Consider the following 12,318-nt stretch of genomic DNA (forward strand, 5'->3'; position numbering starts at 1 on the left):
CGTGGTCGGGCGGCAATTAAACGCACGAAAATTTCGCGTTACGAGAGCGCGTCGTGGAGATTTTTCTCAAGGTGCGCGAAATGCGCACTTAACGAGGCACTTTAGATAACGCGCCCTGCACTCCGCTTCTCGTCCCCTATCTCACTGGTCAAACGTCCTCCGCTGTTGTTGTTTCATGAGAGGACGAGCAGGCACGCGAAAGACGCGACCGCGCTTGTCTTTGGCGGTCTTAAAGTAACGCCTCGTCCGTCTTCAGCAGACAGCATCCGGCAAAGTGATATGGCACGAGAGACGCCGCTGGAAGTCAAGTCGGGGGATCTAATTTTCCGACATTTCGGATTGAATTCGAGCCCCGCCCTGCCTGCCTGCCAGTCGGAGTTTCCCTCTTCTCGCGGGAAGAAAGCTGTAATCTTAAATAGTGCACACGAAGCGTAACGCGCGCCGGCTGCCTAGACGGTGGCAGGTGCCTCCTCCTTCCCGCTTCCTCCTCCTGGTCGCCCTCGTCGTTTGCTTTACGAGGCACTAAGCTAAGTAATGAACACTCCGCGAGAAACACCGATGAATGCCCTGGCCGATCGCCGGGGTGTCCGTGAGAAGGGTGAATATGAAATAGGGATAATCTGCGGCGGACGAAATATTAAGTGAGGCGAAATTTAATACTTGGAACGAGCGAGGGGAGAGACTTCGAGCTCTCTTCCGCATGTGTAAAAAAGGAACGAACAATCTCTTGTTTAACGGTTTAGCGCTAGTGAGGGAGAGAGAGAGAGAGAGAGAGAGAGAGAGAGAGAGAGAGAGAGAGAGAGAGAGGGGGGGGGAGGGGCAGTTATCCGTCGCGAGTGTAGATTCTCCGCGATACGCGCGCTTTTACATCGAGGAAACCTTGATGGAATCTTCGTACTTTGTCACGTCTTTCATTCCTCAATCGCATTCACCCTTTAATTGGCTGAGTTCTGTGATTGTTATCTCACCCGCGCATCGCTGCTATCTTCTTTCTTCCGTCTCTGGCTCTCATGCCGCGCCGCGTGTCTCCTTCTTATCCGTCCCGCATTGGTCCTTATCTGGCGAGCATCTTTTGCATGATTCCAGTCTCGAGCATGATTACAGCTCTCTTTCGAGCGTAGACACACAGTTTGCCGCGAGCGGTCGAACCGCGGAACGGTGATTTGCCAGGACGTTCTTCGGCAAATCCGATTGGGGAGCAAGTCGAAATGTGAATCTTGTAACTGCGCGAACTGTGTGTCAAATGAGCGGAAAACAACGATGCGGGATATTAGTTTGCGCGCGCGATTTCGAGGTTTACGAGAACAGACTGCAGAATAAATTTCACTCGTAAATAGAATTTGCGCGATGAAATATTGCTGCACACACCGTGTTTTGTACGCGGTAATAATATATTGTATTATAATAAAACCCATTACACACGCGTGCCTGTATATAGCATATTGTTAAAATATTAACCCGCACGACGTGACACAGAGAGTTTCGAGAAAGCGAGACGAAAAGAGAGAGAGAGAATATTTCTCGAACGGCTCGAAAGCCAAAGCCGCCAATATTTTCTCTCGATACATTCATCGGATCGCCGGGATTCAGCCGGTAATCAAAGAGATAAACCGCCGCTCTCATACTGACAAATCCTTCCTGCGTAAACACGAGCTCTCTCTGTGTTCCGGATCATCGTTCTTTTCTCCTTTTCTCTCGAGCGTTTCTCCACGCCCGCGGGCGTATATATCAGCAGTTAAAAGCACGGACGTCAACCTTGGCAAAGGGTGCAGTCTCGCCCTTTCCCCCCGAGGACTAACTATATTTCCCCGCTCGTTACCGAACGGCACCCTTCGCGCGTCGCTGCGTATAATTCCGAATGCGCGTCTGATAAAATTTGCATGTACCTATGTAAAGGAGAGGCGTCGGCTTGCGCGTCGGCTTTCTTGGAGTTTCATACAGAGTCGCTTCTTCTTCAAGGTTATTTGCATAATCTCGAGCCGCCACGAACGTACCGATTTAGCGTCGGGTAATTGAATGGGACCTCGCGAGAACACCGCCGCCGCTGCTGGTGTCACCTGTCACTATTTCGCACTTAGAAAAAGATTTGTGTTGTCACAACAAATGAACGTTTGCTGTTTGACAGTTGCACGGGAAGCAAATCAGACAGTCACCGCAACAAATCATTTTTCATGATTTGTAATTTCAACAAATATATTAAGTTGGTGCAAAAATAATTGAAGTTTTTACGCATCGAGTATAAAGATATCAGTTAAAAATATTTATTACCACAGTTAAAAGTATTTATTATATTTATTATATTTATTAATCAAAATAAAGACCATCGGCCTGCACACATTTCTCCTAATGGGAAACAAGTTTGTTTATCCCTACAAGATAGAATTGTGGAAAAGATAATGGTAATTAGAAAAATCGGTGCTAAACTTAAAATGATAATAAAAAAAAAATTATTTTTATACCAACCTAATATATTGCTGAAAATGCAATACATTCGTTTCCATCATAAAATTGTTAGTTGGAGCAACAAATCATGAGTAACAAATCATTTGTTACCACAACGGGGTCATTTGTTGTCTCGCATTGACAAATCATTTGTTGCGGTTACTGGTGTTTTGTTAACCCAACAAAATACTTTTTTCCGTGTATGGGGGCGAATGCGAAAGTACATGGGGCTAGATAAGTTTTGCAATACGCTAATTATTATTTTCACCGCAGTTCCTTAAAATTGGCATCAATGAATAATATACTTCGATAGAAAGATACGTGCCAAGTTTGATTAGTCTGAGTCGAAAGATTCATCTGCTGCGCACGTTTGAGTGTTGCGAGTATGGCGACTTGGTCCAAGAACAAAATTCGAACAATTTTAGAGTACAATTTTGTGAGGGAATTATCAATCGATGAGTGCATGGACGAGTTGAAAAATGTGGTGGCCGATGATCGTCTTCAGGGAACAACCGTGTTTCATTGTTGGTATTGAAAGTTTCGACGCGGAAATTTCTCTACTGATGACGTGTCGCGTTCAGGCAGTCTGTCTGATGTGGTGACTCCAGGTGTCGTCGAAAGAGTAAAAAATATTATTACCGAAAACAGACGACTGACTGATCGACAGATTGAGGAAACATTGACGATTGGTGCACCAAGTGTTCATAAAATTTTATATGAGCATTTAAAAGTACGTAAAGTTTGGACACTTTGGGTCTTTCATTCGCTCATAGCGGAGCAAATGGCACGTAGAGTGACTTGGCAGAAAATGCTAAAAGTCTACGAGAACAGAAGTCAACCTGAACAACCTTGTTACGAGTGACGAAACCTGACTGCGTTACTACGACGTAAGAATAAAGCATAATAACCGAGTGTGGTTGTTTAAAAATAAAGAAACGCCAATGGAGGTACGAAAATCGCGATCGGAAGATACGAAAGAAGATGATCGCTATATTTTAATTAGGGGTATTTTAACGCACATTGTCTTTGACAGTCAACATACAGTTTCTCGGTACGTGGAAGAATGCCTAATTCAAATGGTTCAGAAGCTGAAAGCACTCCGTCCGCGTTCGAGAATGAATACCTGGCATTTTCAGCACGACAATGCTAGACCACATTCGGCGCGATTAACGCGAGACTTTTTGGCAAACTCCGGCTTGAAAGTGCTCGAGCATTATTCCTACAGTCCTGATCTAGCACCCTGTGACTTTGGTTTGTTCCAGTTAGTGAAAGAAAAATTAAAAGGATGGAAGTTTAGCAGCGATGAAGAGCTTTTAGCAACATGCGACCAGGCATGTGCAGATCTACCGGAAGAAAAGTGGCAGCAAATTTTTACCGATTGGCTTACTGGTATGAAGAAGTGTAAAGCTTGTAACGGAGATTATTTTGAACGAAAATAAATAAAGAAGGCTGTATTGCAAAACTTATGTAGTGACTTGTGCACAAGAAGCCGACAACCTCATTCCGCGACGGCGAAGGGCGAATTTGTTCGTTGCTGTGGGCGAATCGGCGGAAAAAATCCGAAGGAATGACGACGTTCACGAATCGAGGCAGCAGGACGATCGTCGCCGGCGCGGCGGCGGGAACAGAGGTCGATCGACGCGAGACTCACTCATTCATTGTCAACGTCGTCGTCATCGTCCTCGTCGTCGCCCCGGCGTGGACTGATACAGTCATTCGCACGCGCGTAATAATTAATTTACGGCGTGCGCGGGCGACGTAGTAACGCGGAGGAAGGGAGTTTCATAATTCAGTGGCGACACGTACGAGTTTACGCGCTCGGGCACGTGTCTAGCGGCGCTCGTCATCGTCGCTGCGGTACGCAGTTTGCATTCGTCGGGGCTGTTTCGAGCGGCAAAGCACGGCGCGGCTCGGCGCAACGCGACGCGACGCGACGCGACGCGGAGCGACGAGGCGACGCGACGGCGGCTTGCCAGACAACTCGGTTATAACGATTGAAGTTTCGTCGTGGCGTGGATTACATCCTCGTAATTGCGCGCACACCTCGAGCGCCTCCGTCTTGCAAGGACGACAGAGGGAGAGAAAGTGGGAGGGGGAGAGAGAGAGAGAGAGAGAGAGAGAGAGAGAGAGAAGGAAAACGAGAGAAGATGAGAGGGGAGACGTCGGAGGGGGTTCCTTTAAATCGCATGTAAAACGAGGAGGTTTGAGGGGGGTGGAAGTACTCGGCGGGTGCAAGGAGGCGTGGAAGCGGAGAGGTGCGCGGGAGGGAGAGGTTCTTGCACTTATACCAACGCCTCGTGGCTTGACGTACGACAAAAGTCCCCGAAGCAGTCGTGACTCGCGATCCTCACTCGTCCCCGATCCCGCGCCACGTCTCTCTGTGTCGACTCCTCCCCCGGGAATTATAACGCGATAACGCGCCGCGTGCTCGCTGATAAGCGTCGAGAGTGCATAGTTAGCGCGAGGCGCTTTGTCGCGGAGGAGGATTATTTCGCGGCTCGGCCGGCAAAGTATGTCGCAAATCGAGCGTTTCGATGACATCAGCCCGGCTCGTGTAAGTGCATCCGCTCCTTCCCCCCCCCCTACCTTTTGCGCCGCTTCGCCACGCCGGCCGTGCGAGATTAGCTTTGCGCATGTTCTCGGAGCGAATATTTTGCACGTATTTTCGTACAATTTACATTCCGGCATTCTAAAATCGAGAGTCGTCCTCTCTCGAACTCGTCGGTATTACCGATAAATTCCGCGCAGCGTGTAATTCAAAAAATTGTATTATTCAAAGCTTTGTTATTATCAAAGCATATTAATCGAGTTAACGAGACGCGCGTAACGAGAGTGCAATTCTTCAATATGTAATGAACGTAAACCACCGCCGAGAGAGAGAGAGAGAGAGAGAGAGAGGGGGGGGGAGAGGGCGAGAAGTGGCCGGATTACACGGTGCGAATTTATTTTCTTTATTTCCGTTCGCATTCACACGTAACTCACACGTGTGTAACATGCAACGCGTGCGCGACATCGTCGCGTATCGCGACGGGTGATAATAACGCCGCCGACTGTTAGCTATGATATTTAACGCCACCGAGTGCCGTTAATTAACGAATAACCTGTGACACACACTGGCATCCGCGCTGGCGTTACCGGCAGGTTGCGCGCGGCCATAATACGTTAGCGGCGTCGGGCTAAGGTATAGCGTACAAGCGCGAGACACTTGAGATTTAAGGAGCCGCCACGCATTATCCGACTGCCTCGCGCGCTACTAGTATAGCTGTTGCATCGCGTAGTTTACTGATTCGCGGCGGCGCTGGCGAAGAGAGGAAAGAAAGGACGGGAGCGAGCGAGCCGTTACGAAGCGAAAGTTTAATAAGTCGGCGCCGGGATCGCGCGTTCTTCCGAACGCGGCAACACAATTAATCCCGGAGAATTAAGCACTCGCGGGACAGAGAGATGGAGCTTGTTTTCATTAATCTCATGCTTTTATTTACCGTACGTCCGCCAGCAGTCGCCGCTATACAGCCGGCTATTTCAAATATTGTCTCCGCCGCGCCGGTCCGGCGCGGCGTGTACGCGGCGCGCGCGACGAGGGAAACAAAGCACGCTATATGTCATCGGCCGGATTCGCTCCGCCGTTATCAACGCCGCGCGCGTCGGACGAGAGAGCCGCATTCGGCGATGCCGTATTATATTAATGGAAAAAAATACCGCGCTCTCTTCGCGGTGCACCGCGTATTACGGTGTCTCGCGAGGGGGGGAGGGGGAATAATTGAAGTCAGAAATATAATTACAACCTCGGCCCGTCGCCCCGCTCCGCGCCGCACCCCGTCTGCCCTCCCCCTCAAGTCATTATCGCGAAATTCGCAAATGCGTTAATTAAAATTCGCGCGGCCAATTGTGAAAAATCCGACGAGTCGAGGCGCGATGTTCGCATATGAATGATTCCGCTCTATTATTCGAGGACGAATAATCCGCGATAAAAAGAAAGGGGAAATTACGACGCGCGCTCGCGTCAAGCGCTTTTGTTTAAATACGAATTTTCGGCCGTGGTATAAGAAGTGGGGGGAGATTCACGTTCGCTGTGAGAGGTAGATTAAAAGGGCGTCGCCCTTGAAAGGAGATAATAAAGTGCGCGAACCTCGACTCGCTGCGCTAGCCGTGACTGAATGAACGCTAACCCCAAATCATCTGTTTCTCCTCCAGACAGGTATGCTGACGATTGTCGAGCCCCCCGACATCATCCCCGAAGGTACTTCCAGCGATATGAACGTGGGCGAAGGTGGCCAGGTAAATACTTTTCCTTTAATTAGTCGCCTCGCTACTATTCTCGCTCCGTTTGGCAAGAAGCGACACAGCATCGTCGGTTGCAATAATGAACGAGAGTCGCGACCTTTTAACGAGGGAAAAAAGAGCTTCAGACGGTCGCACCTTGAAGCGTCACATGAGCTTCCGTCAAGGGTCGTTTCCGATGCCGGTTAATTAACCGCCTTCGACTCAGCGTCGAAGTATTCCGCAGTACGCGAGTGCGCGCGCACGCGCATGCACGGAAATAAATTTGCGAGTAAATATGCCAGAAAGAGGGATGCGTTATGGCACGCTGCTAGGCCGGAGGTCGTTAAATAATTTACCCCGTGCAGGAGCAGTCGTGAATAAACGACGGTTTATTACTTACAAATGTGGGCTGATTTACGCGTGTAGTAAATCATCAGGGCAACGTTATACCGCGTGATTCATGTCGGAGAAATCTATATATCGGAGAGCGGCAATACGGCACCGCGAGTGCCGCAACGGTATCCGCGGGCGAGCCCGCAAATAACTCGCAACTTCGCCTATTCGTCGTCATTAACGCCTTAAGCGCGGGCTCGGCCTCGCCGCTCGCGCCGGCCGAACGCCGTGCAACCGGCGCCTTAAACCGGCCGAGTCGGATTAAAACGCCGTCAGTGGCTTCGACACGGACCATCGGTGCGCGCGTTATCAAGGTCGCCGATCGATCGGCCGACTCAAAAAGACACGGGCGCTATTTAAACTAACGGAACAAGTGCAAACGTAATATCGCGGCGCGCTTCATGACGTGTGTGTAAGCGATAGCATGACTGCAATTTGCGACACCTGTTGCGAGAGCCATTTTAACGCGCGCTCCGCGCTATGTCACGGGATTCCCTTCCTCGCTGTTGTATATATATATATATCCGGTCCTCCCATTATTTAGAAACTTCAATCGCCGGGCGCCGTAATTTCGCGTAATCCCAGACAGATCGAAAGAATACAGTCGGGCGGAAGGGCGCGCGCGCGCGCGATCGATTCCCCGGCCAAGTACTCGCGAGTGATTCGCTCGATCCGGTAATTCCTCGCTTTGCGTAATTGCGCGAAGACGCCGAGGCGCCGGCGGCGGGGTCTTTGCGATCGCGGCGCACGCAATCCGGGCGCAACGCACGCAGCCAGCCGGCCAGCTGGCTTCGGCGCTTCGCACTGGATGTCGTAAGTAAGCCATCAGTTAAAATAAGTGACCTGTTGCTCACAATTCATATTCCGTGGCAGCCGTGCAATTTGCGCGAATACCCGTGCGTCTCATCCTCGCGCGTTTTTCCGGTGTCGCTCCGGTGAGCAAAGAATATTGCGCTACTCCCTCAGAATGTCTGACAGGACGCTTTTACGAAGACGCGACAGCCCCGCACAGCCCCGCCGTCACGCGTGGAGCGTTTTAAACTTTGAAATTATACCGGCGCGAGCGGACTACAGCGGCCCTCCTCTTATTATGCGCCCGCCGCGCGCGGTCGGTACACTCGAAAATTGCACCGCCGTCCGTTTGTCCAAGTTAGCTCCTCGCCTCCGACAACGACATCGTCGCGTGTCCGACTATCGCGCGTAATTCGTCACGACGGAATTACGTACGGTGAATATGCGACGCGCGACAGGCGCGATGTACTCGCTGGGGGATGAAACTATACACCACCGCCTGCTTTGATTTTTCTGGCCGGCTTGTTTCCGCGCGGGTGATTTCCTTATCAACGTGCGCCGCACACATGCCGGTTAAATGTAACGTCAAGCGTAACCTTTTAAAATGTTGCGTTTCGTTGATATCATGCATGCGCGAGTGAAGAATATTAGGAAACGCATTGACAAAAAATAAACGCCTCGGCCTGCAACGCGACGCATTATTCGCGTTAATTCGTCGAGTGTATCACGTCGCACAACACGCGTAATCATCTTTAATTTCGCGGACTTAATATAACACGTACTACAGGCAGCAGCAACGGATTTCCAACATGACTGTCAGCCGACGCGCCGCGAACGTCGGAAAAAGGGGTAAAAAATATTCTAGAATCCCGCCGCACGCCCGACGCACCAGATAAAGTTGATAAAAAATTGAAATTTCAATCGCGTTTCGGGTTCGTGAATTCGTCTCCTGTCGGCGCGCCGTCCGGCTCTATCCGGATAAATAAGTAATTTTGTCGGACGATAACTGTTGTTATTAACGACCCGCCTCTCTCGTGTGCTCGCGGGAAAATCTGAAGCTTGCAAATTTTCCACGATGCGTCGTCCTCTCTCCCTCTCTAACTCATCCTCTCTCTCTCTCTCTCTCTCTCTCTCTCTCTCTCTCTCTCTCTCTCTCTCTCTCTCTCTCTCTCTCTCTCTCTCTCTCTTTTTCCGCTGCGCGAAGCGACGCGACGCGCTTTTTCCCGTTCCGGTCCGAATGAATTTCGATACGCGGGGATTACAACTTTCAAACTCGTTTCCTCCGAGCAATAGGATGTCGCGCGTTTAGGATATTTGTTCCCTCCCCCCCTCCAGCCCTCCAACCGCAGCGTCGAGATTCGAAATTGATAAGACCCGCGGCGAGAACGCGGGAGACACTCCCTTCACTCGCGTAAACTTTTTCGTAATTCTAGAGATAACAGCCGCCGAAAGCGTCGTCGTCGCCATCGGCGTCGCCTCGGAGTTCACTGCGTTACTGCGGCGATGAATATACGAATAACGCGCATCACGTCGACGGTGCGACGATATAATAAACCTGAAGCGCTGATGAAAACGCTACATTACGAGGCAGCTAAAAACGCCTCGTCGAATTAATTCTTTTTTCTCTTTTTTTCCACTAGCTCCGTAGGTAATGTAATTTACACACGTACGTGCGAGCATTACATGTGCACGCGGCATGCGATGTGGTAACTTATGTTACACCTCGGTAACGCGATGTTCATCTAAAAACGTCACAGATATTGCGAGCTAGCAGGCGACCGCGCGTCAGTAGAGTGTAAGCCAACAAACAGCGCACTATGCCGCGACACGTGTCGTGTCGTTAATTGTCAACATGCCGTTTATATTTTCCATTGTGGAACACGCGGATATTCATTTCGCGCGCGCGAGTTTCCCAACTCGCAGCTCTGCTATTGCCGTTCGATTCGAATATCCATAACTCCGTAACAGATGAGGATCGAACCGATATTCATAATTGATGGGAACAGGGAGGTGACGACAAATTTTGAGGTTCGAGTTGACGCGCGGCCGTTCTGCGAATGGCCGCGGATAACCGTTCGATCGTGTTAAAGAGGAGCAAGCGATTTGGCAAGATCGTCCGATCGAATTGTCAAACGTCAAATCCGAGAAATTCGAAGAGCAGCGTGGGCGCCCGCGCGGTAAAAACTGGCCGCGCGCGCGCGCGCGCGAACGTAGCGGAAGGACGCAAGTAGCCGTTAAAAATTCCTCGGTACCCCGGATGTTTCATGCCTCTCGCAACCATAGATTCGTTTTCCGCTCGAGTATACGCGCGAGCGAGCGACCATTGTTCCGGACAAGCGTGCTCGCGCGCGTACGTGTTTTACATAGCGTCGCAGGCAGAGGGTCGCGCGCTCGCGCCCATTTCTCCCCCTCTCCCTTTGCCACGCTCCTTTATTCCCCCCCAAATATATTTGGATGAAGCACGGCATTAGTGGAGTGCAATAACGAACTCGCTTCTCTTTATAATTCCGGTTTCATAACACGTACAGGTGAAGTTAACGTGCCGGGCGAGAGGCGTACCCGCGCCGCGCGTATCCTGGCGCCGGGAAGACGGCAAGAACATTATAATTCGGGAGCAGTCTGCAGTAAGCGGCCAGAACCAGAAGTCTCACGGTAAGATTTAATATAGATGGTACGCCCATACGCGCGCCGCGCCGCGCCACGCCGCGCCGCGTCACGCTGTTCCGCCGATATAGCGCGGAATATACAATTATGTTTTCCTTAGACGCACTCTCACGCGCACGATCCCGCCGCTATTCAAATCTCCTCATTACGGGAGGCGCGCTTACAGATCTTAAAGACAAATTCCGCAGAGAGAGACCGATTCCGCTGATGCTTCCTGGGATGATGCCGTCCGCCGCGACTTCTGAATAGCCGGCCCTCATACCGCGGGATCGTTCAGCGTAATGTCGAATTTCATCGCGTCTAATATCGGGCCAATTATAGAACGCGAGCGAGCGATGCGCGCGCATTTGCCCTCGTCGGCAATTCTCCCGTAATTTATGAGGAGCCAGTAGCGGATTCATTTAAAATAGAAAATCGTGCTTCGCCGGGAGTTATCTCCAGCGACGTGCCATGGACTGACTCTCCCGTACGATCCCGCTGATCCCACGATCGATTTTTCTCTCCAATTAGTTCAATGACATCAGTCTGAAGCTTCCTCCCCCCCTCTCTCTCTCTCTCTCTCTCTCTCTCTCTCTCCCTCCCTCCCCTCTCTCCCCCCTCTCTCCCTCTCTCTCCCCCCTCTATCTCTCTCCCTCTTTCTCTCTCTCTTTCTCCCTCTCTCTCTCCCTCTCTCTCTCCCTCTCTCTCTCTCTCTCTCTCTCTCTCTCTCTCTCTCTCTCTCTCTCTCTCTCTCTCTCTCTCTCTTCTCCCTCTCTCTCTCTCTCTCTCTCTCTTTCTCTCTCTCTCTCTCTCTCTCTCTCTCTCTCTCTCTCTCTCTCTCTCTCTCGATCGTTCACACTCCACTTTGCCCGCGCGAGATCGGTTTCGAGGAAGACCTTCCGTCGGGCAGACACATCCTCCGCAGTTGCTCGCGCCGGTATCGGGGAAATTCGAGACGGGCGAGAACGGCGAAGCGAATTAAAATCGTCGCTTGTTCTCTGACGGAAAGCCGGAAAGGCGGAACATCCGGACGCAGACCGAGGGGACGGCGCTTGTGGGTCGAGCGAGAGCGCCGTTCCTTCGTCCTCCTCGCTGTCGGCTCCCGGCTAAACGACGTATTTAGTATTCACTTGAGCGTGGCGTTGCTAATAGCGGGCAAATTTCACCGTACTGTCGGCGCGCGGTCCAGGGTAAGGATGCGCGCCGCTGCAACCGGTGCACACGACACATGCCGGGCGCGGCCCTGCACCTTCAGATGGCTCAGAGTCGGCTTATTGTCGGCGCTACAATCGCGGTGATTATCAGAGATACGTCGGAAAAGTTCGCGCCTTGGTCGCGCACGGCGGTACAATTAACGTCGCGCGGCCGTTTCGCGCTGAAGCGCCCGGCGGGAAGAATAAGCGCGGGCGAAGGGAGACGAGAAGGCGAGATAAGAGAAAGAGCGCGCGCATGGCGATAATGAGGATGAAATTTTCACATTCAATCTCGCCCTGTAGATATCGTATTAGATTTAAATCCCGTAGAAATCCACGTCTCGTTAATTTTTCCCGACTACTAAACATTTCGAATGAATGCCATCCAGCCGAGGAGACATTTCTGAAAAAAGAAAAACAAAACAGAAACTTTATCCGCGTTCGTTTCCGGTTCTCTCAGTCGTGCTTAATCGATCTTGATTAATTAATTACTCTCGTTTGATTTTTCGCTAGGATTATTTCGAGTTTTTATTAATATCCTTGGGCGCGTAAGCGCGAGCAACAACCAAAGTGTTATCGCTGAGAGAGAGAGAGA

At 50.8% G+C, this 12,318-nt stretch overlaps 1 protein-coding gene across 1 annotated transcript in view; it reads left to right on the top strand.

The window, feature by feature from the left end:
* Window positions 1–12,318, top strand: part of LOC105192478 (lachesin) — an 86,784-nt gene that overhangs the window by 58,760 nt on the left and 15,706 nt on the right. The window contains exons 5-6 of the mRNA XM_011156643.2: window positions 6,634–6,717; window positions 10,416–10,539. Of these exons, the coding sequence (XP_011154945.1) occupies window positions 6,634–6,717; window positions 10,416–10,539 (208 nt within the window). The remainder of the gene's footprint in view (window positions 1–6,633; window positions 6,718–10,415; window positions 10,540–12,318) is intronic.

This window comes from Harpegnathos saltator, unplaced genomic scaffold (assembly GCF_003227715.2).
Source record: "Harpegnathos saltator strain DR-91 unplaced genomic scaffold, Hsal_v8.6 scaffold855, whole genome shotgun sequence".
Taxonomy (NCBI): Eukaryota; Metazoa; Arthropoda; class Insecta; order Hymenoptera; family Formicidae; genus Harpegnathos; species Harpegnathos saltator.